Source organism: Dichotomopilus funicola, assembly GCF_033296635.1.
Source record: "Dichotomopilus funicola strain CBS 141.50 unplaced genomic scaffold C8A04scaffold_43, whole genome shotgun sequence".
NCBI classification, from domain to species: Eukaryota; Fungi; Ascomycota; class Sordariomycetes; order Sordariales; family Chaetomiaceae; genus Dichotomopilus; species Dichotomopilus funicola.
Window position 1 is genome coordinate 236,933 of NW_026944064.1, and position 26,580 is coordinate 263,512.

A 26,580-nucleotide genomic window follows, 5' to 3' on the forward strand; every position below is an offset into this window, starting at 1 on the left:
CTGGGAGTGGAGGATCTTGCGGGAAATAGTCCTAGACGGCTGGTGAATATACGGCTGCTGCTGTTGCTGTTGCTGTTGGCCAAGCACAATGTGAGGCCCGCCCTGGTGGAAAGCAGTCTGTGGCCGTATGAAGGTTGAGAGCGCGGAGGAGGAGGACCAGACTGAAAAACCAAACGGCCGACAGCGGCTGAAAGGCGCACTGGGTGGTGGGGTTTTCTCAGAAGTGCGAGGCGCTTATTCATGGGCTCCCCGTCTTTGCCGTGTGTGTTGGTGTTTCGGGAATCGGGGGCTTGGCTGCGTCAGCGGAATTTGACTCGCTCCAGCCGCGAAAAGGGGTTCGCACACGTTCCACAAGTTCTGGAAAAGAACGCCTTTGAGTTTAAAGACCTCTGTCGTCGTCAAAAGCGAGAAACGGAGCCCCGAGGAAACCGCCCACGGCGCCCCCACATAGCGGGGTATTTCCAGTGGGCGGGAAGCGGCCACTTCAAAGACAGCGGAGCGGGGCATCACGTGTAAGTTAATATCTCGAGTGTTCTCTGGGACTTTCCGTTGAAGGTCTCGGCTAGCAAAAAAACACCTTACTAGAACGGCAGGTTACGAATAATACACCGGAAACATGGAATGCACTCGTTCTTTATGCCTAATATTCTTTTTCGCTTTTTTCCTTCGACAACCCTATCATCCTATAATTGCTTGAAGCAGAGCCGGTCAACAAACCTCGAGAACTCCAACAAAGAGGATGCAGCCCCCTTCCTCCCCCCTACGGAGAACACCTTCCCTGGGACAAGGTTGTCAAAGTAAATATCAGATCACAACCCTAATGCTGGAACCGGAAATCCAGCCTCTTGTTCCCTTCATCAGTTGTCGTAGCAAGGTAGTGCAACCGCTCCTCGGGTGTCATGGCGTTCCATTTGGTGTCGCGCTGCTTGTTACGGCGGACATAGTATACCTTAACGAGGCCGTAGATAACAATATTCATGCAAGCGATGGCGAGGAGCTGTCTGTTTCCGCGGTTGTAGAGGGGTGCGTCGTCTTGTGGCACATGTGTGTTAGCATATTGCCAGCTACGTTTTCGAATGCAGGGGGAGGGGGGAAGGGGATGGGGGACAGCTTACCAGAGCGGTAGATATTGGAAGAGATAAGAGCGCTGGCTTGCACAAACATGTTGTAGCAGGCGGCAGATACTGTCCGTGACCGAACCGTGTTGGAATTGCGGGAGTTCCATCCGACTTGGATGGGATGGGCTGATCATGGTAACCGGTTAGTTGATTTCTTCGCTTCGCTAACTAGTTGATACAGTGGGGAAGGGAGCGTGCCAAGGGTCAGGCGGGATCTTACCATTGGGATAGGCGAGCAAGAGTGTGGTGACAGCATAGATCACCCAGCGGCTAGCGTTGGCCGTGTCGGCAACGTTGAGGTAGATCAGAAACGGCAGCGCCCAGACCTGCCCGAACCCAGCGAGCAATGTCAACTCGCCTAGAATTTCGGCAAGGTAAGTCAACCCAAGCATGGTTATGACTGTTCATCATTAGATCACATGCCCCTTTCCTCTTGTCACAGCTAGAAAGAATTGAAGGATTGGTTCTCTTACTATGGCCGACAGTGTAAGGGATCGCAAGCAGGTTCGTCTGGAAGGTATCAAAACCCAGACTCCTGAGATTTAGGGTGAGGTACTGGGCAGGTGGTGTCATTGGGATCTGGAATGTGAGTCCCAGTATGTATAGCGGCCTGGATAAAGTTAGCTTACTGGGTACTAGCGCTCTCATTCTCTTCTGTCTTGCCACCTACCAGAGATCGTAATCCTTGAGACTCTGCCACAGGAGGCCGAGGGTGATGGGCTGGCGGTTGTGCATATCACTTTTACTCGGGTCTTCACGTAATACCCGGTTTACAATAATCGTTTCCTCACTAATTATCGAGAGAGTAGTTTAGTTGGAAGGACTTATACTTTTTATGGAGGAAAAGGCGGAAACTCTTACCGCTCGCTGAACCATCCATTCTTGCCGCGGAACCAGCTTGCGGTTTGGCTCGGCCCTGCCGGCATCAGCAGAAATGAAAAAAGCCCGATGACGAGAGTCAACAGTCCCTGTTGCGTGCGAGTTGTCAGCCTGGGGGTATGCTCTGCGACGGACGCTAGGGGCATAAGAGTGAATTAAGCACGCTTACCTCAAGCAGGAACAGCCACCTCCAGCCGGAATAGGCCTGGACACCACGCATGTGCAAGATTCCGTACGCAAGCAGCGATGACAGAATGTCGGCGATACTCATGGCTGTCCAGAAGAAACCGAGACGCAAACTAAGCTCGTGATGCTTGTAAAAGTACGAGAGGTACAATATCACCTATGGAACAGAGACTGTGAGTTCGCAATACTAACAGTAACCCGTGGTATCAACCCCCGGGCACCAGACACATCGTAAGGTTACTCACATCGGGAATAAAACCCCCCTGGAGCATTCCCAGCAACGCGCGGGTGGCGATAAAGGACGACCGTCCAGACAAAAAGAACTGGGCGCTGGCTACAATACTCCACAGTGTCATCTGGGCTGGGATCCAGCGATCTGGGCCCATCCACTTGGAAACCAGCTGGGACGGGAGCTCGGCACACAAAAAAGCGAGCTTGAAGACGGTGTTGCCCAGGTTGTAGTCTAGGGGGGTAAAAGTCAGCAACATACATAGTCTACACATGAACTATTCCCCTAATTATACAAAGCCGGCTCAACAATCAAAAGCAGAAGACACGCATTAAGAATCGATTACACACCATCCGTGGTTAAGTGGAGATCCTTGAGGAAGTCGTCCGTCAGAGCCTGGCCAAGGTTTGCTCGGTCGAGCTCGAGAGCCATGAACATGATACAGGCCCATATCATGATCCGGAAGTCGACTTTACGCACAAGCCGGTACTCCTCGCGCCAGGTCCACCGTGCCAAGGGGTCAAATCTGTGAGTATTCTCCCTATCCGCCATCGGGCAGTCAGCCACTGATCTTAGCTAGGTAGATCTCCCTGGCAGTATGGAGGGCAGCTTACCATTCCGGTGGTGGGAGGTAGTTCTTCGCTGTGTCTGGGTCGTCAAAAACGCTGGGCTGTGTGGCGACGGCGTCGGCGTCGTACTCTGCCGTCCTTTGAAACCAGAACCGCTTCTCCTGTCGAGGTACCCCAAGTGGCGGGATGGTGTTCACAGAGGTGGTAGAACTCTCGGGGCCCAGCTTGGTTTCGGGGTCCCTTTCGGTCTGGGTGACCCGTACCTGGTCCTTGGCGGCGATGGTGGCCATTGGTGTCGTCAACAGCGGAAACAAGGTCTAAGACAAAGACGTGTGATCCAAAGCATTAAGGAGACGACGGCGCTTGAAACGAAGAACAGGTTGGGTTTGGTGGCGATCCCGTCCAAGGGGGTGTTCTCTCTTTTTTCTTTCTCTTTTTTCAGTTTGTTCACCTGCAGTTCATTTCTCCAACGGTCTCTTTGCCCTTTATACAGTCTATCCCGAGCATGCCACGCCGAGAAACAGCTCCCTCGCCGCTATCAGGGCCAACAGACAGTTGTGATGGGGCTTCATTACGCACATGCCCCCTCAGATCACGCCTTGAATAGCGCGAGCTTGGTCGGCCGAGACCTGAGCTATCGAAGAGGGAGAATGCAATACTATGTACATGCAGAACAGGATTCCGAATGTGACCTGGCCTGCCGGGCAAGGTTCCGGTGCCCTGGATCCCTTATCTCGGTCATGATTTCACGTATTAGTTCATGTAAACCCCACACCAACGTTGTGCTTTACGAGTTTTACTGGTTACCAGTTCCCGGGGCCGCGTCTTAACAACGGATGCGTTCGTGACCGCTCGCGTGGCTGGCGGGATTACTAGCAGGGAGCAAGAGGGATTGGCAGTCATCGGGACGCCAGCCAGGGGTGTCCCCATCATTTGAGGAATTCAAAGCTAAGGTACCTAGGTAAGGTCAGGTACGTATGGAAACGTTGCGTCTCTTGGTCTTCGTGCTAGAAGAGGGCGGAATCAACACCCGTTATTCACTAATTCAAATCACACCCAGAGTAACGGCCTCCTTGTCTGATTACTGAAAAAAGGGGGGGAAGCAGAAGTCGGCCCCAGCAATAGGCCGGTACCAAGGCCGGATGACCAGATCCTCGGGGGCAGTCAGAGCCGATGTTCCGGGTGTTCGATGGCTAGAAGCAAGCGATGATGACTACCATGTAGAGAACACCGTGTGAGGCTGAAGTAGCGGTTAAGATAACAGTACCCCGCTACGCTACGATCAGTCAAAGGCAATAATACCCCACGCGCTGGTATCGTGGCCTCGGTATCGGTCGGGTCCGTGTTGTTGGCGTCGCCCAACGGCTTCTTCCCCCACTCTTCCCCTGTTCCACGCCAATCATGAAAACGTTTGCAGGAGCTCGTAATCAATGACGTGATGAAACGTGCTCGACCCAACGGTTGACGCGACTTTCCACAACTGCTGGTTACTTGGAATGCCGAGAACGCCATTGGCCAATGGAGAGCAAGTTCACATGCCGGATAACGGTGCTATTTAAATGGCGGCATCGCCAACCGTGCCGGCGCCATCCCCGGCCATGCTCAAATCGCACAACCCACCCACCCACGTTGCCGGTTTGCCTTGAACATGCATTATCTCCGCAACATCCGGTACTGGGACCAGCCAAAGCAGGCACGGTTTTCGAGGTCTCTACACTACCAAGCGAAAGCGAACCACAGAACGGCTAGTCGGGGCGGGGATAACCCAGAGAAGGAATCCCAGAACACGGAGCGGACGTGGGGGCTAGGTATGGCGCCATCACCACACCTCCCCCCGGGAGAACAGAAAGAAGAAAGCCGGTCGCCGAGGTCGAGATGAGCAGTGCCGGTGCAGCGGTGCTTATACCTCCGATGTCGCCGCATCTTACGCTACCGTCCGCAAACTTGCCTGCCGGTTCAGCCGGCGGCAACCCGTCCCCCCGCACACGGCCGCACTTCCGTGAATCTCGCCCGGATCTCCTGAGCAAACGGCTTGGGGGGTTGAGGGTGGCATCCCGTGCTATACCCGATTAACACGCATGGCGAAATGTGCGACCCGGAGCTCGCCATACTCCCAAGCCCCTCTTATTCGATAACTCGCTGCCGAGGAGGGCTCTCTCAGCCAAAACTCCCCCGCGCAGGGCACTCAACGGGGAACGCGGGGTCGGCAGATACGACGAGGAGGAGGGCAACGCGTGCGTAATGGATAATACGAAATTGACTCGCCGGGTAGCTGGCAGTGACGCGGTTTCATGTTTGGTTCTATAAAACAACAAGCTGCCCCCTCTCTCCAATGGCTATGTGCTCTCCAGTTCAGAAGCACACTTGACTGGCTTATACGGCAGCTCTCGACACATCGTCCGCTTCAAGACGTAGACCCTCTAGCAGCATAATCAAACAACGACATGGCTCCTTCGGCGGTTGACATCGAAGTCCCGGTGGTTTCCAAGGGCGCGTCCCGCGAGCCCCTCAAGCTATCTGGCGTGCTCGATTCCTATGAATCATTCGACGTCACTCCCATCATCGGCCGAGAATTCCCCACGGCCAACCTCGCCGAGTGGCTCGATGCCCCCAACTCGGACGAGCTGATCAGAGATCTCGCCATCACTAGTGAGTAATTAGTCGGCCAAGTCCAGAGAGCCAAAGAACGAGTAGAGGACGAACATACCAGGACTGACTGAACGACAGTTGCCCAGCGCGGCGTCGTCTTCTTCCGTGCCCAGGACGGCCTCACCAATGATCTGCAGAAGAAGCTCATCCTACGCCTCGGCGAGTTGACCGGTCGGCCCGCGACCTCCGGACTCCACATCCACCCCCTCCTCAACTCAGAGCGCGAGAACGGCGGGAACGACAACGAGATCAGCACCATCAGCTCCGTCCAGAACAAGAAGTTCTATCGCAAGACGGTGGCCGACACCCTCAGCCCCAAGAGGCAGAACACCGCCCAGTGGCACAGCGATATTGCCTTTGAGCCGGTCCCGGCCGATTTCTCCTCGCTACGCCTCGTCGACCTCCCAACCACCGGAGGAGGTATGTGGTTCTTTTTGTGGTCCTTTGTGTGCCCGAAATCCTATCCAGCCTGAAGCTTACTCGTAGTTATATGACAGACACCCTTTGGGCCTCGGGCTACGAGATCTACGACCGTATTAGCGAGCCGTATCAGAAGTTCCTCGAGAGCCTAACGGTCACCTTTGAGCAGCCGGGCTTCCAGAAGGTCGCCGAGAACTCCGGCTTCAAGTTGTACGAGCAGCCTCGTGGCGCCCCCGAAAACATCGGCAGCGAGCTTAAGGCCGTCCACCCCGTGATCCGCACCAACCCTGTCACCGGTTGGAAGAGTGTCTTCCCGGTCGGTGGCCATGTCAGTCACATCAACGGCGTGACCGAGGACGAGAGCAAGCATCTCCTCGACTGGTTCCTTGACCTCGTCCACAAGAACCATGAGCTGCAGGTCCGTTTCAAGTGGAAGAACTCCAACGACATTGGTAAGTGCTTCCAGTCCCGTTCATTGCATCACACCGACTGCCTATGGGTAGCATTATCCGCATTTTCAAGGGCGAACCGATGGGGCTAACCAACGTTTCTCTATGCAGCCATCTGGGACAACCGTTCCGTCTTCCACACCGCCACCTTTGACTACCTCGATGGAAACTACGGCGAGCGGTTTGGGAACCGTGCTGTTGGCCTGGGCGAGAGGCCTTACTTCGACCCTAACAGCAAGTCACGAAGGGAGGCCCTGGGGGCTGCTTCGGCTTGATTTACAGTTAATTAGCAGGATAAGCACTTGCCAGTCACGGCTAACGATGGCAAAAAAAAGAGCCTTTGCCATCGTCGTACTCCCTGTGACATGTTCGTTATTGCTGGTGGGAAGTAATTAGGCTGTTACAACACCTGGTGATTTAGTTCCCGTTTTGCATTTTTCTCCAACTAATCACTAAGGTACGGGCATATACTCCAGCCATTCTTTTGAGGTCCGGCGCTTAATTGATTCATGTTCGAAGGCTCAGTGCAACTTGAATTCCCGTACTCACCCATGTTTGTTTGTCAACTTTACCCACGGGCCATACCAATTCTCTCTGACCAGGCTTGCTGTCACATCGGTATAACTACCTACTATGATGCTAGCCTCCCTGGTCGGAAAGAGGTGGCGCTATCCAACCTCGAATACTGGAGCAAGAAGGCGAAAAGAGAAGATTGCATCTGCATCCCTGACCATGGGTCCGAAGTCTCATATCTTTGATTTCCAATTATAAACTGGCTAGGTACCGGATCCGATAGGCGCAGTTCATCAAATGTCCATGATCAAGAAGAACTACCAACTATATCAAGTCCGGCCAGCTTGGTTAGGTGCCTACACATACAAATCACGCATGACAGCAAAATCCATGTTGCCATAAACTATAGCTCGGGGCCTTTCCCCATCGCGCGTACATTTTCTCGTATCGACTGCCCAAAACGCGACGCTCCAAGCTCTCGTCGAACGCTATTTTCTTCCTCTCAACCTTATCATAGCGCGTCTTGTTGTCGTGGAAACTGCCCTGCGTCTCCGCTGTCCACTCCCACGGGTAGGTAAAATCAGCATAAAACCTGGACAGGCGATGCAGTCCTGGGGTATCACGTCGTGCAGAAACTCGGACACCCCGAGCCGTGGATGTGGATAGCTGATATCAACGGGAAGTTCGGGGTCATCCTCGAGGTCCCACCTGCGGTCCCTGCGGAAAAATTCCACGGTACGGGACATTGTGAAATCGTGGATGACAACCCGATTTTCTGAAAAGAAAACAGCTTGGGCATCTTTACGTACAGCACGAGAGATGAGAAAGAGGGTCGGGCCAGGAGGCAGCCAGCACGTGTAGGACGCCGAGAAGGCAGCGTGGCGGCGGCGGCAGAAACAGCCCGCAGGCGACCCGGTTCCAGTAAGGTAGAATGTGAAAGTGCCTTGGTTTCTGCATTCGGGAAAATAGCAGTTGAATGGGCTCTCCAAGCACTGTGTCCGTACTGGGAGAGGTAACCACGAGTATTTACGCTCGCGTCGATTCCACCAGACTTCCTTGCTCGGGGTAATCAAGTCTGTGTACTCCAATATTCGAAAGCGTAGTTCGCGTAGGAGCGTGGCAAAGGTAGCTCTTTCCGGGCTGGGCTTGAGGTAGGACGGCAGTGAAACTTGTCGAGCTTGTTGGGTGGCATCCGAAAAAGCCGCGAGTCTGGTGTCTTGCTCAGCCGGATATTACAGTCCTCAAGCTGCGGTAGGGCGCCAAGTGGTTCCAGAATCGAGGTGGCTAAACCGACAGCGGTTTCATGTTGGGGATCAATGTCGCAAACAATGCTGAGGTTTAAACGGTTTGACGAGATATGGGGGGCGATATGCTCGACCACCGCACTCCACTCCCGTACTATGAATTGTACATCGGTTTCCAGTGTACTTTTTTGAAATTTGTTAGAACCCGTGTCGTCAGTCTCGTCACTGTCGTCACTGCTGTCACTATCGCCGCCGGAAGGCGGAGCAGGGCTCAGCAGTGGAAGTTGGTTATGCCCAGTGTGGCAAATCGAACTGAAGCTGCCTAAACGGATATCCACGCAGCAATCACAATGCCCCCAATCTCGCACCCGTTGATGGCAGGACGTCTGATGAAGAACGACCTTGAGGCCAGTTAGAGATGAGAGGGCCAGAGGAGATAAGACGTACAGGGGTGCAAAGTACTGGGTGTCGCCAAAGTGAAGGACAAAGAAGTTGGCGGAAAAAAGGAGGGCGGCCACTTCGATGTGGATTTGCCGGCAAGAAACAAGGAGGCCGTGGAAGTCTCCCAGGTGCGATGGGTCGTTGTTGTCGAACAGGAACTGGCGACCGAAGTCATGGAGGTCAAAGATGTAAGGGGTGTTGCCAATTGATGCGACGCCCATAAAACAGTAGATGGTATGTCGGATCACTTGGGGAAGGCGCAAAAATAGAGACGCGGATTGTACATCTTGAAGCGGCGACATGACCGAATCGTCGACTCCCGACGCTGTTGGCCCATGTTGTTGCAACTTGCTACAGGAAATGCTACCCGGTTTGGAAGTCTTTGTCGGTGTATGCAAGGTTAATCTCGAATAATAATGAAAAATAGTGGCTTGTTGAGCCGGACTAGTCAAGTGGAAAGAGTATAAGCATTAGATGTGGAAGAGGATTTCGTGTGTTTAAGATGATCGTGGCCCTGATTATAAGGCGCGTGCTTCGTCCTACAACACAGTGTCTGTATTCGCTATGACTCGGAATGGCTTGTATGGACGAAACCATGAGAACGCTGAATGTCACTGCAAAGGCAGCGGAGAAACCCCGGGCGCTCACCCCCGGGTCCCTCAATACCAATAAGTCTGTCATTCAGGGCCTATGCTATAGACTCCAATCAGAATGGGCCGAACTGTACAAAGTACCTCGAATAAGGACCTTAAAACCAAATGTAAGGAACTGGTCCCAGTGTAGGATATAGATCGGTGTTCTATTATACTATTGAGGAAGCTTATAGGAAGACAACTACATATACAAGAGAATACCTTAGCCAGCCCTGATTTTATTCTTGAATTCCTCTCCCTCTTAGTATATATAGCAGGGGCCCTAATTAGACTGGCTTACACAATATCTGGGGTGACGAAAGAAAAAGAAATTATAAAATTATAATTTACTAAGGTTAATTATATAAAGGTGGTTATAATTACTAAAGAAGGTATCTATATTAACCTAGCTAAGATTAAGGTAATTAATAGTTAGATGATTAAAGAGTTAAACTTAAAGACTATAGTCTACTCTTTTCTGGGCCTATATAACTGTATTTAAACATTCTACTTCTATACTAATAAATATATTAACCCTTTAAACTAGTTATTAAAGAAGAACACCCCCTTTTCTATTAGACTAAAATAGATCTAAGCTTTTAAAATATTTAAATAACTAATAATGATAGCCCCTATAATAGTATTCTTCTATCTAAGGCTTTTAACTAAGGTTAAGACTAATACTTTAAAGAATACTATTATTAATATTATTCACTAGTAATAGAATAATCCCTGGGTTATATAAAAGTCTACTAGTTATATTAATAATACTATAACCTTAATAGAATAAACATATCTAATCTAAGATTAAAAGCTATTAATAGTTAGACTTTAACCTACTTTAAATTAGAGTTATTAGAATAAAGGTTTATAGTTATTACTAACTATAAGGCTTTAATCTACTTCTTAAATAAATATCTGTTCTCTGTTTACTAGGTTAACTAAATAGACTTCTTTATTAACTTCTATATTACTTAGATCTATTAGTTAAAGAAAGAGAATATAATTACTAATATACTTTCCTAAAAGATAGTAAACCTCCTTATAGCTAAGGCTAAGAAGGCTAAAGGAATAGATCTAAGCCCTTCTCTTTTAGGATCCAAAACCTTTCATAATCCTTAAGTTAGTCTAGCTTTACTAATATAAGAAGAAGTCTTTATTATAGCCTTAACTATAGAAGTACCCTAAAGTATCGAGCTAATTTAGCTAATTAGGGATAAAGAATAAATAATAAGGATTAAAGACCTATAAAGGAAGATTAATAGTCGGAGGTTTTAAAGAATAGTATATTCCTTTAAACTACCTTAATTAAAGAGGGCCGTGCTTCCTTATTGCTTCTTCCCTTCGTTAGTATAGTTCCCTCCGACCACCAGCTTCTGCTGTCCCTTCTTTTGCTGCTTCCTGGTATAAAGGCAGTCGTCGATACAGATAGCCTTGGCGATATACTCGTCTAGGTTATCCAGACGGTCCTCCTTATAGAGTTCGTCCTTCACATCCTCCTTCAGGCTGTTGTAGAATAAGGACATCAGTCCGTCTTTATTAATCCTAGCCCAAATAGCATCCTGCTGGAACAGCGTAGCATATACCGCAGCAGACTTGCTCTGGTGAAGTCAGGCGAGTCAGACCTAGACGTAGACCTTCTCGTCTTAGTCGCCGAACACCTTATATAGTTCCTCCTTAAAGTTACCAAAGTTGTTGAAAACCTTCTAAGTAAATGGTAGGGTATTATCAATATCCTTATATATAATGTAGTCGCTGAACGTCGGTTTAAACTATTATACAGCTTGACCGGTAAGCCTTAAAGCTATATAATAGGTCTTGGTTCCTTTATCAGGGAATCGGTCATCGTAGTGTTCCATATAAGAGGTCAACTCTATAAGGAATTGTACCAGGTCCTCCTTCTTTCCATTGAACTTCTTAGGGGCCTCGATCTTAAGCTTAGCCCTCTAAATACCGTCGACCTTATCTTCGTACTCTGAGAGCTAGCCCTTTTAGGTCTTAGTTTTATTCTCGAGCTCCTTGATTTTCTTCTACAGCGTGACGAATATAGTCCTAGCCTCTACGTCGGTTTATAGAACCTGATATCCGTCTTTAGTTATAGTAATCTCGGCGCTTATAGTATTAGATACCTTCGTCTAAACTATAATAGAAATAAAGGGAGTAAATAATATATGATGAATCGTCTTAACTATACTGTATAAGGGTTTACTAAAGGTAAGATAACTAGGGTTATAATTTGGCAAAGCTAAAAGGTTTATATTATAATAAGATAATAATCCGGTTTTAATATTTATAGTAATTAGTAGCGAACAAGTTATATTACTTACTGAGGAAGTCCCAGACTCCCTTAACGAGTGACTAGCTAGCTATTTATATACTCTACAACTTCTTTATTCCTCCGTACCTGGATCTTACGGATCTCAACAAGATCCCATTGAGCCTATTGGCTCTCAGCCTTTCTTTATCGATCCTGGTATTGGCTCTTATAGATCTCAAAGAGATCCTGTCGAGCCTCTCCTGATTGGTTATATAAGTGATTGGCTGGTGGTACGTCCTACGCCCCACCTGCATGTGCCACGGGCCGCCTTCCGCAGCCCAGTCCGTGACACTGGTATACCTCGAATATAAGGTCTTTCTGATTATAAGTCCTGATATAGGCTTTATTATAATAGTAGAGCCTCGTTCTATCTAGTTATAGGCTAGAGGTATTGACCTCTAGGTCTATTTCCTAGTCAGCCTATTCTCTACTGGTAATAGTTCTCTGAAATTCTCGTCCTCCCCTTTCTTCCCTGAAAACCGTACAGTATTCTATAAACAGTTATAGGGATATTCCTTCCTCTATCTATTAGGAATTAGAAAAACAGCTATTAAGATTAAGTAATACTATAATTTTCTATACCTTAAAGAATAGGTTAAGGAGGTTATTAATAAATATAACCTCTATAAATAGAGTAAACCAGGATAATATAAACTCTATAGGCTACTATAACTATTATCTACCATTAAACAACTATAGAGTTTAATAATAATAGACCTTATTATTAAATTACTAGAGTCTAAGGACCTTATAACCTAAGTAAAATATAATAGTATTTTTACTATAGTAGATAGACTTACTAAATAGATCTATTTCTTATCTTATAAAGGGATTTAGATAATAGAATAACTTATAGAACCTTACCTAGAAAAGGGGGATAAAGTTTACTATAGTTTATAAAATCTTAAGACTAAATAATCTTCCTAAAGTTAAACTTTAGGAAGATAAGGTTATTTAAAATTAATAAAAAGATTCTAGAGAATAACTATACCCTTATACTTCTATTAACTATAAAGCTAAGAACGAACGTTTTTATATAGTACTATTAGAACTAATATTAAAGAACTTATAACTTAATACAGATATTAGAATAAAGGATAAAGAAGAAAAGTAGGATATAAAGGAAGTATTTAATTTAAGGATTATAAAGGGATAATTAGAATATTTAGTTAAATATCTAGACTTTAGATTTAATAATAACTTATAATAGTTAGTAGAAAACTTGGTTAATTATCTAGAGAACTTATAAGGTTTCTATTATTAATACTTTAATTACCTTATAGAAAAGATTAGTTAAAGCTATTATTAAACGATATATAAAAAGAACTAGGGGAATAATAATCAGTAAAAAAAATAAGATTATAGTAGAGATTAAACCTATAATCTAATATAATAGAGCTCCTTTAGATTTACTATAAGTCTAAAGAAGTCCTATAATATATATATATATATTACTATTATATTATATAATTATTTTATTTATTAAGAAATAAAGAAGGAATATTTATTTAAAAGGGGAAAACTTAATTATAAACCTTTATTTTAAAGAGGTATAGGAGATAGATGTATTAATATAGCTAGATTAGCTTTTAATAGATCTAACCCTAAGGAAGACTAGTTAAAGGGGATATCTATATTAAATAATCTATTATTACTAACTATAAAGTCCTTAAATATTTATATCCTTTTATCCTCCTCTTTTATTTTATCTAATAATTATATTCCCTAATAAAATAGTTTAAAACCCTATTCCTCTAAGATATATTTTTAGTAATAAAGATAGGCTAAATATCTAATAGCTATCTATAGCTGTGTCTAAAGTATAAATAGAGCTTCTTTAACGTTAGCCTCTTCTTACTTTACCTATTTCTATTTAGACAAGATCTTTATTATTAAAAGCTATAAGTTAGTAAAACCTAGGAAAAAAGGTAAAGATATAAATAGATAGAAGTAATATTAGAACTATTATAGGACTAACTATAGTAGATATATTTACTATAGTAAGAAGAACTTTATAAAATATAATATATAAGGTTATATTTAAAATACTAGGAGCAGGGTATAGTTTTAATACTAGAGGAGTTAATAAGTGAGGTAAATATAATATACTCCTAGGACTTTTTAGACTAATACTTATAAATATAGGCTATTAGTAGTATTTAAAGTATATTAAAGCTCTTAGGTTAAAGAGCCTTAAAGAAGGGGTATTATATTATGAGTTAGCCTAAGGAATAGCTAAAAGGACCTATAAGTTAGAATATAAGATAGATTAATAACTAATTATTAGATAGCTAATTAGAATTAGATTATAACCAAGATTAAACTAGATATTATAATCTAGTATTATAGATTGTTCAGATTGTACTATAATCTAGGTAAGCTAGTACTAGGGATTACTAAGGGAAAATAGTGATCTAGGTAGTATATAGTCACTTATTTTAAAGGACTCTAGGAGTTCTCTAGTAAGTAATATAACTTGTTTATTATAACCTGCATAACGCTGTAGACATTAAGACCAGATCATTATCTTGTTGTAAACCCTTTGGCTTTACTGGATTGCAACCCTTATGTTATACCTTTTGTGAACCCTTTCAGGGTGTAGTTGAGAGTCGATCTGTTATAATACTGTAATATTAAAATAGCTCTTCTTAATATTACCTTGAATATTAGCCTAATAAAGGTAATTAATAACCTTCTTTATTTTAATATAGTATAGTTTAAAGCCTCCTTTAATATAAATAAGGATACTATTAATATAGATATTTATAAGTAGATCTAATAGCTTATTTAACTAATAATAAATAAAGTCTTACTCTTAGGTAAAGCTAACCTTTAATCTAAATATATAGACATTCTATTAAAATGTACTTTACTAAGTTTAAAAGATAGTAAAGTATTAGGATCCTTTATTTACTAATAGTTAGTTAAAGGCTTTAATTATATTAATCTTAATAAACTATTCAACTTTAATAAAGTAGAATAGAGTTGAAAAAAATTAAAGGCTATAACTAGATAATCTTCAAGATAGTTATTAATCTATTAGAAGTTAATATATATCTAGTTATCTATAGAATAGATTTTAAAGATAAAAAGGATAAAGGCTATATAAAGATATATACTTTACTTAATAAACCTATAAATAAATAGTTTAGTAACTATCTTCTATTCTAGGCTAATATGTTTAATTAGCGTTTAAAATATAAAAGGAGGCCTTTTTAGAGGTTCTTTAAAGGAAAGTATAATATTATACTTAGTTATAATAGTAAGAAGGTAGCTATTCTCTTCTTTAAGAAGAATCCTTTAAATAGGCCAGCTCTTTAAGAATTAACTAATAGATTAGATAAATATATTTAGGGTCTTTATCTAAGGGGAACTAGATTAGGCTCCTTATATTAGTCTTCTAGAGAGCATTATTTAAGTTTAAAGCCCTAATAATAATAGGGTCTAGGGTAGTAACTAGAGGGATAAGTTCTAATAGAGTCTAATAATTCTTCTACTACTCTTAAAAGGGATCTTATTAAGTTTCTTTTTAAAAGGGCTACTTTATTAGTAAACTTAATTGAAGCTAGTAACTTAAAAGTCTTAACTAAAAGGTTATCTAGCTATTTCAACTAATAGATAGTAGAGAATAGGCCCCCCTGCACTACCACTATCCGGCTCCTTTTCTTGCGCCACCTCCCCAACCACGGCCTTCTGGCTTAGTAGATCCTTTGTATCTTGTACCGCAAGCGATCCTCCAAGCTGTATATGTGTTCTTTTGGCTCTCCGGCGCTTGCTGAGTGCCTCGTTGGCCTTACAGAGAGAGGCGTTCTCTGACTGAAGGAGGGCTACCTGGTGCATTATAGCTATTATACCCTTGGTAAGCTAGTCTACAGCAGCTAATATCGAAGTTAGGGAGCTGTTTTAATAGTTGGTAATGTAAGTCTTGATAAGTGTTAACTGCAAATCGGCTTCTCGAGGGTTATAGGGTGTCTGGAAGACCTAAGGTTGTATAGTGCCAGGCTGTGAGGTTGGTGGTATTGGTATAGAAAGCTTGATATCTAGCTTAGAAAGCACCTTCTCTGGATTGTATGGAACAAGGCCTGTACCTGTGAAGCCACCCTGGATATTGCTCTTGGTGATAGAGGTGAAGAAGGCTGTATGAAAGGCGTAGAGGAACTCGAGCTTGCTTACGTGGTTGATATATATGTGTATTAAGTCCTTGATCTGGCGGCTGTATACCTGCTTCAACAGCCTAAAGCAGTTAATATCGAGTGGCTGGAGGAGGTAGGAGGAATGTAGAGGTATATAGAGCGTGATAATGTTGTTCTACTGGTAATAGAGCTTAAATTCGGTCGAGTGGTGGCTCTTACGGCTGTCGAGGATCAATAACCGGTATTTGCCTTTTCTACGAGGTGCTGTATGGAAGTCGAAGTGCTTGATCTAATCTAGGCCGACTATACTGGTGGTCTAGCCGTTGTCGGTGGTCGTAATGTACTAGTTGGTTAGGAGGTTGTACTTGGTATACCAGTTGGTAGGGTAGTACTATATAGCCAAGATGATGAAGGGGGGGATAGCCTAGCTAAAGGTATTGACGCCCTGTATTACAGTTGCCTACTTACGGTTACCAGGCTAGGCTAGCTTTGCCTTACTACGGCCATCTGAGGTTGTAACTATTATACCTGTAAAGATGATGCCTATTATAAACCCAGTCTCATTGAAGTTGTAGATATCGTCATCTATAATACTGTATTTGGCCTTAACGTTCTATACAAGGGTAAACTACTCGCCAATAACCTTTAGATCCTCGTACTTAGCCCTCTGGTAATTATATCTACGTGACTAATATATCCGGAGCTCTGGCTGGCGTTTAACAAACCGATATACCTAGAGCTTGCCAACAGGGGGTATATTATATATATGTAGTAGTTGGTTGGCCATATCTTCTATATTAGCAAGTCTTGGTAGAAATGCTCGCTCCAACAGCTTAATAATATACTGAACAATAGCCTCCTGTTCAGATTAGGTAAGCTTCTTTGAATTAGCTGTTATATTACGTCGTATAGGCCGGCCGGTATATCGGTAGCCGAGGGTCGAAACTGGTACATTATAGAGCTTGGCCATAGCTCGGAGGCTTAGTTCTGTGTCATTTTGAAGAGCTTGAAGGGCTAAGATTACTCTAGATTCCTTTAAAGCGGAAGACATTCTTAGTTATCAGAAAAACACGTTGTTGAGGGTGGATGAAGAAGGACGCGTTATGCCAAGACTTTAGTGTCCCGCTCGGTGATATGTCCCGCTCGCTGATAAAGCACGTTATAGTTAATTATAATATTAAATTTTAATAAGAACTTTACTTATTATATTTATTATTTATTTAAAATCCTAAATTCATAATAAAGGATTTAAAGTTTTTATAATCTATATAGATCTGTATTAAATAATTAGTTTTATTAAAATATACTCTTTATTTCTAAAAGGCTTTAATAATAATAAACAACTCTTTATCATAAATAAGATGATTAAAATAAAGTCTCTTTGGTTTCTATAAGGAGAATATTATTAAATATAATCATTTATTGTAATCCTTTTGTTTTAATTATCTTCTAATGATAATGTTTAACATAATAATAACCTTTATTTTAATAGATAGGCTAAAGTTTAACAATAAGAATATAAAATTGATTAAAATACTACTTTTGATTAATAAAATATTTATTTTTATATATCTTTTTATTTAAACTCTACTTCTTCTTTAATAAATTTATATAATATTTATATAATTTCTTTAATTATCTTAATAAATATTTAGATCAAGTTTTTAAATCTACTAAAACCTTAGAATTCTATAATAATAATTAACATAAGCTAGATTATAATTATTTAAATATGAAACTTAATATCTCGCTTATTAACTAATCAATAATATTAGTGAAATTTCTTAAATATCTTATATGTATATTATTAGTATTTTTTAAATATTTTAAAGTAGATAAAAATATTATCTAAATAATATATTATAAAATCATCGAAATAAAGTTAAATAATTTTATTAATAATACTTTAAAACGTTATTAATATAGTAATCAATTTGAAAAGGATTACTAGATGTTTAAAATATTTATCCTTAAGGTATTTAAACAGTTATTTCTTATTTATCCTTTTCTTTAATATAAATATAGATATATATAGTTATTAAGTTAAAATATATTAAATACTGTATCATCATTAATTAATTCTATAGTTATAAAATTAATTATAAAAGATATTAGTTTTTAATTATTTTATTATTTAACTGTTAATATCTATATATATTTAAAGCTTTTTATCTTTTTAAAAAATAAATGACATTAGATATTCAACTAATAAAGTTAATAGTTAAAGATCTCTAATCTTTAAATTACTATTTAAATATTTTTTTAATTTATTGTTCTATTTTCTATTAGTATAATGGACTTTAAAGAACTTTAATTAAATTCTTTTTTTTAATTTAATTCTATAATCTCAAAGTCTATAGTTTAAAGACTTATAAGATATTTAGCTTTAAATATTAAATATTCTTTATATTTTTAAAAGATGTTATTTATTACTTCAAATTTATTAAATTATTTTCCTCTACATTTAAGATTTATTACTTTAATCAACCTAATCTACGATTTAATTTTAAACTTTCTATCTGTATTAAAATAATAATAAACTTTCTAGTTTATTTATATCCTTTTTTATTATTATATACCATATATTATAACATCTAAAGTATTATTCTTTTTATTAAATTATTTCCTATAATAGGCCTATAACGCTTATATTTCTTTATACATTACTTTACTATGGCTTTTATTTTATATTTCTTATTATATTAATTAACTATTTTTATAGTTTATATAATTATAAATAATTATTATTGTTTCAATTAATATCGACATTATATCTTTTTAAAACCTTATATTTATTATATTAAACATAATTTAAATAGTTTTTCTCTCTATTTTAATATTTAAGGGTTTTATTTCCTCTTACATCCATTATATTAAAAAGGGTCTTCATAGAATTTTTAGTTTTTACTTTATTTTTTTAAAGATCTAATATTAGTTAAAAAAGGCTAGGTTAATATCATTAAATTTAGCTCTTTTATTTATTAAAGCTAATATTTATAGTTATTTCTATTTTATTATTATCTAAAGTTATATATCTAACTTTCTCCTTTATATTATAATTACTTTAATTAGATTAATTAAAGGGTTATTATCAGGTTTTTATTTATATTATTTCTTTTTATATCATATAATTTACTTTTTTATTTTTAAGTTTAAAGGTTAATAAACCTTTTAAAAGGCTTTAAGTTATTTTCTAAGTTTTCCTAATAAACTACAATATCTTAATTAATTCTTTAATTGATAATATTAATAGTTTAATATTCTTTCAACTATTTAATAATTTTTCAGGAAATTCTTTCTTTATTTAAAAGTCTTTTATTAAACCTTTATAGTTTCTTTGCTTTTCTTCAATTTTAATTAAACACCTTTTATTACACTTCATTCTATCTATGGAGTCTGTGAATTTTAAAATAGGCTTTAGATATGTTATAAAAGATAATAAACTTCATCCTTTAATTTAAATATTACTTTTCAAAAGTTAATACTTTTATCTTAACATATAAAATCTATTTTTTTAAAGGGATTAAAGGTTTAACCCTTTTAATCTTCCTTTCTTTTAAATTCTCCATTTATCTTAGTAGTTTTCTTTAACGATATATTTATTTAAGGTCTTTAAGTTATCCTTCTTATAGATTCTGTTCCCTTTAATACTTTTCTTTAGACTATTATAGAATAAAGATATTAATCTTACTTTATTAATCCTAACTTTAATAATATTTTATTGGAATAAGGTAATATAGATAAATATAGATTTGACTTAATAAAGTCTAATTAATTAATCTTAGATATAAACCTCTATCTTTATTTTTAAATACCTTTATAAACTTCGCCTCGAAGTATTCATAGTCTTTAAAAACCTATTAGATAAACTTTTATTACTCCATTAACATATTTTTAATATAGTCTTATAAAATAGGCTTAAACTATTAAATAATTTACACTTTAAACCTAAAAGCTATATAGTATATTTTAATATATATAAAGTTAAATTAATTATCATAATATTTTATATAGATAATAGCTTTAATAAAGAAATGTAAAAGGTCTTCCTTTTTACTATTATATCTATTGAAAGCTTTAAATTTGATTTTAGCTCTGTTATAGCACTTAAGCTTATAATTTATTTTATTGATAATTATTAGTTAAACTTAAATTCCTTCTTAAGATTAATAATCTAGTTCTAAGGTTTAATAAGTAGTTTTTTAACTTCTATATTACTAATAGGAAGTTTAATACTACTACTTACAAAGGTCATATTAATATTAAAGGATATCATATTTATAGGATTTAATATACCTTTATTTAAATTATAATAGAGTTAAAGGGAATAAGTAATATATAATAAATCGTTTTTAACTATACTTTAAAAGGGATTATTAAACGTAAGGTTTAAAGGTTATAATTTATTAAAGCTAAATGGTTTATAATAAGATAATGATCTAATCTTAATATTTACTATATCGAATAACGTGCTTTATAAGCGAGCGAGACATATAAGCGAGCGAGACACTTTTTACGATACTAGTACAACCATCCTCAATTACAATGCAAAAACACTAGGAACCAACTACAATTATATCAGAAACAGCTGAATTAGACCCTTCTATATCCTCCTGGCACGTACGGGCATTATGGCCAGGCTTGCCGTATATACTAAAAGCTTGATATCTAACTTAGAAAGTACCCTCTATAGATTATATAGAACAAGGCCTATACCTATAAAGCCACCCTGGATATTGCTCTTAGTGATAGAGGCGAAGAAGGTTATACGAAAGGCGTAGAGGAATTAAGCTTGCTTATATGGTTGATATATATATATATTAAGTCCTCGATCTGGCGGCTGTATATCTGCTTTAACAGCCTAAAGCAGCCAATATCAAGTGGCTAGAGGAGGTAGGAGGAATATAGAGGTATATAGAGTATAATAATATTGTTCTACTGGTAATAGAGCTTAAATTCAGTCGAGTAGTAGCTCTCGTGGCTGTCGAGGATCAATAACCGGTATTTGCCTTTTCTACAAGGTGCTATATACAAGTCGAAGTGCTTGATCTAATCTAGGCCGACTATATTAGTAGTCCAGCTATTGTCGGTGGTTGTAATGTGCCAGTCGGCTAGGAGGTTACACTCGGTATACCAGTTGGTAAGGTAGTACTATACAGCTAAGATGATAAAGGGGGGGATAGCCTAACTAAGGGCATTGATGTCCTATATCACAGTTGCCTACTTACAGTTGCCAGGCTAGGCTAGCTTTACTTTGCTATGGCCATCCGAGGTCGTAACTACTATACCTATGAAGATAATACCTATTATAAACCCAGTTTCGTCGAAGTTATAGATATCGTCGTCTATAATACTGTACTTGGCCTTGACGTTTTATATAAGGGCAAACTACTTACTAATAACCTTTGGATCCTCACACTTAGCCCTCTAGTAGTTATATCTATATATATAACGTATATAGAGGGTAGGCTGGCGTTTGACGAAGTTATAGGCCTAAAGCTTACCGACGGGTGGCTTATCACGTACATAGAGTAGTTAGTTGGCCATATCTTCTACACCAGCGAGCCTAGGTGGAAATGCTCACTCAGATAGCTCAATCACGTACTGAACAATAGCCTTCTCCTCCGAATCAGTGAGCCGGCGCGAGTTAGGCGTAGTATTACGTCGTATAGGCCGGCTAGTACATCGGTGGCCGAGGGTTGAAGCTGGTACGTTATAGAGCTTAGCTATAGCTCGGAGGCTTAGTTTCGTGTTATTTTCAAGAGCTCTAAGGGCCAAGGTTACCCTAGCTTCCTTTGAAGGCGAAGACATTTTTAGTTGTAGGAAAAATGCGTTGTTGAAGGTGGATGAAGAAGGACGCGTCGTGCCAAGAACTTAGTGTCTCGCTCGCTTATATGTCTCGCTCGCTTATACGTCTCGCTCGCTTATAAAGCACGTTATTTATATAGGAGTAAAAGGAAGGAGAATTAGAACGTTAGTTCTAAATTAGAGATATATTGAAGGTATAGCTAAATATATATTTATAAAGGAGGGATAGTTGGAGGCCGTTAGGCTAATAATATAAAGGTATTTAAAGTTAAATATATCGGATTACCTCTCAACCACACTCTGAAAGAGTTCACTGAAGGTATGATATGATATAAGGGTTGTAATCCAGTAAAGCCAAAAGATTCATAATAAGATAGTAAAAAAAAAAAAAAAAGGTTAGAGTAGGGATTAAACCTATAACTTAGTATATATTTAATTATCCTAGAGTATCTAAAAGGGATTTAGAGACGTTTAATTAACGGTATATATATTATTACTATACTATATAACTATTTCATTCATTAAAATATCAAAGAAGGAACTTACCTAAGAAGGGGTAGAATAAATAGAGGACCTAATAAGGAAGGAGCCTCCTTAGACAATAGGAAACTAAAGGCTTCATAGTCTATTATACTATAGGTACCTACTAACTATATCTACCTGACTAAGGACTACTCTTCTAATATCGGCTTAAAAGAATTAAGCTCTTCCTCCTTATTTAGATAAGATATTCCCTAATAGAATACCTTAGTACTACAATTATAAAGAAGGTACTATTAAGTATAGAGAGATAAGATAAACGACTTAGGGTCTTAGCTAACGCTTGCTCTACCTTTTTAATATCCTTTACTACTTTCTTTTGCTCTGATAAATTAGATAGTACTAAAAATACTCGTTAAGATACACTTAAAAAAAAAGAAATCCTATAGATACTTATAGGAACTAGCCACGTTAGGGCTATTATATTTCTTACCTATCTAGATATAACTCGAATACTTGTTCGAGCCCTCTATTATAATGTAATGCCTCTAAGGCTTTATATTCCAGTAACATTTATAAGGTATATCGACCTCGAATCTAGATCGTTTGATTTATAGTATAAAGATAAAACGCTCCCGCTTTAAGTTACGAGAACTATGATGTATAAGGTTAGATATAACGGTACAGCGGAAAGAGACGTTAAGGAAAAGGGGAAAAACGTATATTAGGAAGAAGGTATTAGTACTAGGAGATATAGTTAACGAAGTGCCCTAGGTCTTTTAGGTCGAAAGACAAAGAGGAGGGGCATTGTATTACAAACCAACTATATAGGGCAAGCCTAGTAGGGCTTGGACAGTATAACGCAACTAATAAGGGGACTATAAGATTGAGCCAGCTATAGGAGGTACAGCCTAAGGGAGTATAGTAGCATCGGGTAGCCAGGCAGACAGTAGCGAGCCGGTCGTTACAGCTAGTATATAGTCATTCATCCTAGAAGACTCTGAAAGTTCTCCAGTAAGCAATACAACTTATTCGCTACTAATTACTACGAACACTAAGACCAGATCACTATCTTGTCGTGAACCTTTTGGCTTCACCGAATCACAACCCCAGTTACCTTACCTTCAGTAAACCCTTGCAGAGTGTGGTTGAGACGATTCGTTACACCCAACTACCTCCTCTACTACTATAGGCCCCTACAGGCCCTATAATAACCTAAAGCCCTAAGCGCTCCTCCTATAGCTATAAGCTTATCCTTTAGTTTCTAGTATTAAGATATAATAGTTCAGAGTTATATAGGAGAAATACTAAGGACGTTATAGTTCAGATATTTAAAGTATATATATTTAGTATAACGGGAAGAATCGGCTATAAAGACCTTATAAAAGCTAAGGCCTTTCGATAAATAAAAGGAGTAAGGCTATATAACTAATAATCTATTAGACGATAATATTACAGAAAGAAGATGGTTAATATAGAGAGTTAAGGTAGATAATTTCGCTTTAGATATATAGTGTAATATCTTATCGGGTATAAAGGATATAGAAAGAAAAGTAACGATACTTATTTAGAAGAAGGAAATAGGAAGTACTATAGACTTTTAGGATAAAAGCCTTTTAAAAGGTGTATTATATTATAAACCAATATAGATAGTAGCTAATATATAGGTCTAGTATATAGACCAGCTGGTATAGACTAATCAGGGATAGGTATAAGGGTGATTATAGGAATTGTAGTGTAATTACTATGATCACTAGCAATACCGAAGAATAATTATAGGAGTTATAGTATAATTACTACAATTATAGTATAAGTTACTTTTAAGATATTCCCTAGTTAAATAGTATATAGTTACTCGTTCTAAGGGACTCTAGGAGTTCTCCAGTAAGCAATATAACTTGTTTATTGTAACCTATATAACGTAGTAGATATTGAGATTAGATTACTAACCGTTATCTTCCTAGTTCTTCTTTAGCTTCCTTCGACGATAGTAGTTTTAACTAGTCTTCTCTAGTTATATAGGGTAATTAAGGTTCTAACAGTAGAAATCTTATAACTTCTCTAGGTAGTTAACCAAGTTTTCTACTAGTTACTATAAGTTATCCTTAGGCCTAAAGTCCAGCTATTTAACCAAATATTCGAATTACCTTTATATCCTATTTTTCCTCTTCGTCCTCTACTTCAGTATCCTTACTAAGTTATAAGCTTTTTAACATTAGTTCTAATAGTACTATATAAAAAACGTTCATTCTTAGCTTTATAGTTAATAGAAGTATAATGGTATAGTTATTTTCTAAAATCTTTTTGTTAAATTTAAATAGCCTAATCTTCCTGAAACTGAGTTTCTTATTAAGTCGTTTAGTTTTAAGATTTTATAAATTAAGATAGACTTTATCCCCCCTTTCTAGGTAAGGTCCCTTAAGCCTTTTTTTAATTATAGAACTTTTTTATTATTTTCCTCATAAACTCAAGTTCTTCTTTAAGTATAATATATAGCGAGCTTATTTTATCTACCTTAATAGTAGCCTAAGGTACCTTAATATTAGGTCCCTAGGAATCTCAGGTTAGGTTTATACCTAAAGTTTATAAAGTATAGTATAACTCTCGTTATCTTAGTTTCTATTATATTATAAGCTAGCTATATAATAGGTAATAGCTTAACCTAATTATCTTATTAGAAGTTAATATAAAGTTAAAGGTATTATTTAATAATCTGGTTAAGTTATTCTATTTAGCTATCTATCTATACATAGTATACTATTAATAGCTTACTTTTCATTTTAAGTCTTATTATAAATACTTACCAGAATTTCAATATAAACTTAATATCTTAGTCTATAATCTATTCTTTTAGCCAGGTATAGATTAATATAATATACTAATAGAATATATCTATAAGTTACTCTATTATCTAGGTCTCTTTATATAGTAGGGAATATATCTATTTAGTAAGCTTATCTACTACGGTAAGAATACTATTATTTCACTTAGGTTGTAGGATCCTTAGATTCCAGTAATTTAATAATATAGTCTATTATCGCTAAACTCTATAGTCGTTCGGCAATAGGTAATAGCTATAATAGCCTATAGGGTTTATATTATCCTAGTTTACTCTATCTATAGAGGTTATACTCGTCAATAACCTCCTTAACCCTTTCCTTAAGGTATAGGAAATTATAGTATTATTTAATTTTAACAGCTATTTTCCTAATTCCTATATATCCTCTAAGTTTTAACTAATATACCTCTAATATAAGGTCCTTCTAGTCTTAAATCCTGATATAGGCTTTTTTATAGTGCTAGAGCCTTATTCTATCTAGTTATAGGCTAGAGGTATTTACCTCTAGGTCTGTCTCCCAGTTAGCCTATTCCCTACTAATAATAGTTCCCTGAAATTCCCTTTCTCCTCTTTCTTCCCTAAAAACCGTATAATACTCTATAAACGGTCATAGAGGTACTTCTTCCTCTATCTATCGTTAAACAGCTATAATCTTATAGTCTTCAATCAGTTATAAGATATATAGTAAAGTATACTATCTATCTATTATTATAATAGTACTAGTAAGTCTTCTAATATATTACTATCTTAGTGATCAGTTCTTCTACTTAGGGCATCTATTTATATATTTTCTATACCTTTCTTATAGTTGATCATAAAGTTAAATTCTAATAAGAATTCTACCTATCTCGTTTATTATCTATTCAAGACCTTAGTCGTTGTAAAGTATTTGAGGTTTTTATAGTTAGTATAAACCTATACTAGGTAGGTTGTCCTACTAAGGTAAGGCCTTTCTTCTTAAAACACTTCGATAATAGTGAATAACTCTTTATTATAAATAAGGTAGTTAAGACAGGGACTATCTAGCTTCTTCAAAAAGAATACTACTAGATATAACTTCCTATTCTTATCCCATTGTCTAAGCTATCCTCTAATTATAAAGTTCAATATATCGGCTTCTACCTTAAAGGGTAGACTAGGGTTTAGTAATAAGAGTACTAGATCTACTAAGATACTCTATTAAACCCTCTTGAATATCTACTCCTAGATGTCCTTCTATTTAAACTTAGCTCCTTTTTTAGTAAGTTTATATAACAGTCGTATAATATTACCAAAGTTTTAAATAAATATTCAAACGAAATTCACAAACCTAATAAATCCTCAAACCTCTATAGTATTAATAGGCATTAGCTATTCTACAATCACCTAGATCTTCTAAGGTTTGATCTTAACCTTGCCTAGTGAGATTTTATAGCCTAGGAAATCTATCTTCTAGATATGAAATTCACTCTTTTCTTTATTAACCGACATTTATTATTAATATAATATATTAAACATTTACTATATATACTATTAATATTCCTTAAGTATTTTAAAGTAGATAAGAATATTATCTAAGTAGTATATTATAAACTTATCAAGGTAGGGTCAAATAGTATAGTTAATTATAGCTTAAAACGTTATAGATATATTAGTAAGACTAAAGGGTATTACCAAATATTTGAAATATCTATA

The 26,580-nt window shown here is 38.1% G+C and overlaps 4 protein-coding genes across 4 annotated transcripts; 1 reads left to right on the plus strand and 3 right to left on the minus strand.

Annotated features, from left to right (window-relative positions):
- Nucleotides 1–817: 817 nt before the first annotated feature.
- On the minus strand, nucleotides 818–3,271 carry C8A04DRAFT_13162 (major facilitator superfamily domain-containing protein; the record flags this gene model as incomplete). The annotated part of the gene is made up of 10 exons (XM_062777608.1): nucleotides 818–1,032; nucleotides 1,116–1,244; nucleotides 1,339–1,518; nucleotides 1,592–1,728; nucleotides 1,789–1,908; nucleotides 1,980–2,086; nucleotides 2,167–2,340; nucleotides 2,429–2,646; nucleotides 2,763–2,953; nucleotides 3,027–3,271. The coding sequence occupies 10 exons, from the start codon at nucleotides 3,269–3,271 to the stop codon at nucleotides 818–820; spliced, it is 1,716 nt and encodes a 571-aa protein (XP_062635957.1).
- Nucleotides 3,272–5,425: 2,154 nt separating this feature from the next.
- Nucleotides 5,426–6,774, plus strand: C8A04DRAFT_29865 (uncharacterized protein; the record flags this gene model as incomplete). Its single annotated transcript, XM_062781155.1, has 4 exons — nucleotides 5,426–5,630; nucleotides 5,709–6,050; nucleotides 6,128–6,502; nucleotides 6,611–6,774. 4 exons carry the CDS (start codon nucleotides 5,426–5,428, stop codon nucleotides 6,772–6,774), a joined length of 1,086 nt encoding a protein of 361 aa, XP_062635958.1.
- Nucleotides 6,775–8,578: 1,804 nt separating this feature from the next.
- On the minus strand, nucleotides 8,579–8,999 carry C8A04DRAFT_29866 (uncharacterized protein; the record flags this gene model as incomplete). Its single annotated transcript, XM_062781156.1, has 2 exons — nucleotides 8,579–8,657; nucleotides 8,704–8,999. 2 exons carry the CDS (start codon nucleotides 8,997–8,999, stop codon nucleotides 8,579–8,581), a joined length of 375 nt encoding a protein of 124 aa, XP_062635959.1.
- A 13,306-nt stretch (nucleotides 9,000–22,305) lies between these two features.
- Nucleotides 22,306–22,473, minus strand: C8A04DRAFT_13153 (uncharacterized protein; the record flags this gene model as incomplete). Its single annotated transcript, XM_062777603.1, has 1 exon — nucleotides 22,306–22,473. A coding segment is annotated over one exon (168 nt), but the record flags the coding sequence as incomplete, so codon positions are not given.
- Nucleotides 22,474–26,580: the final 4,107 nt, after the last annotated feature.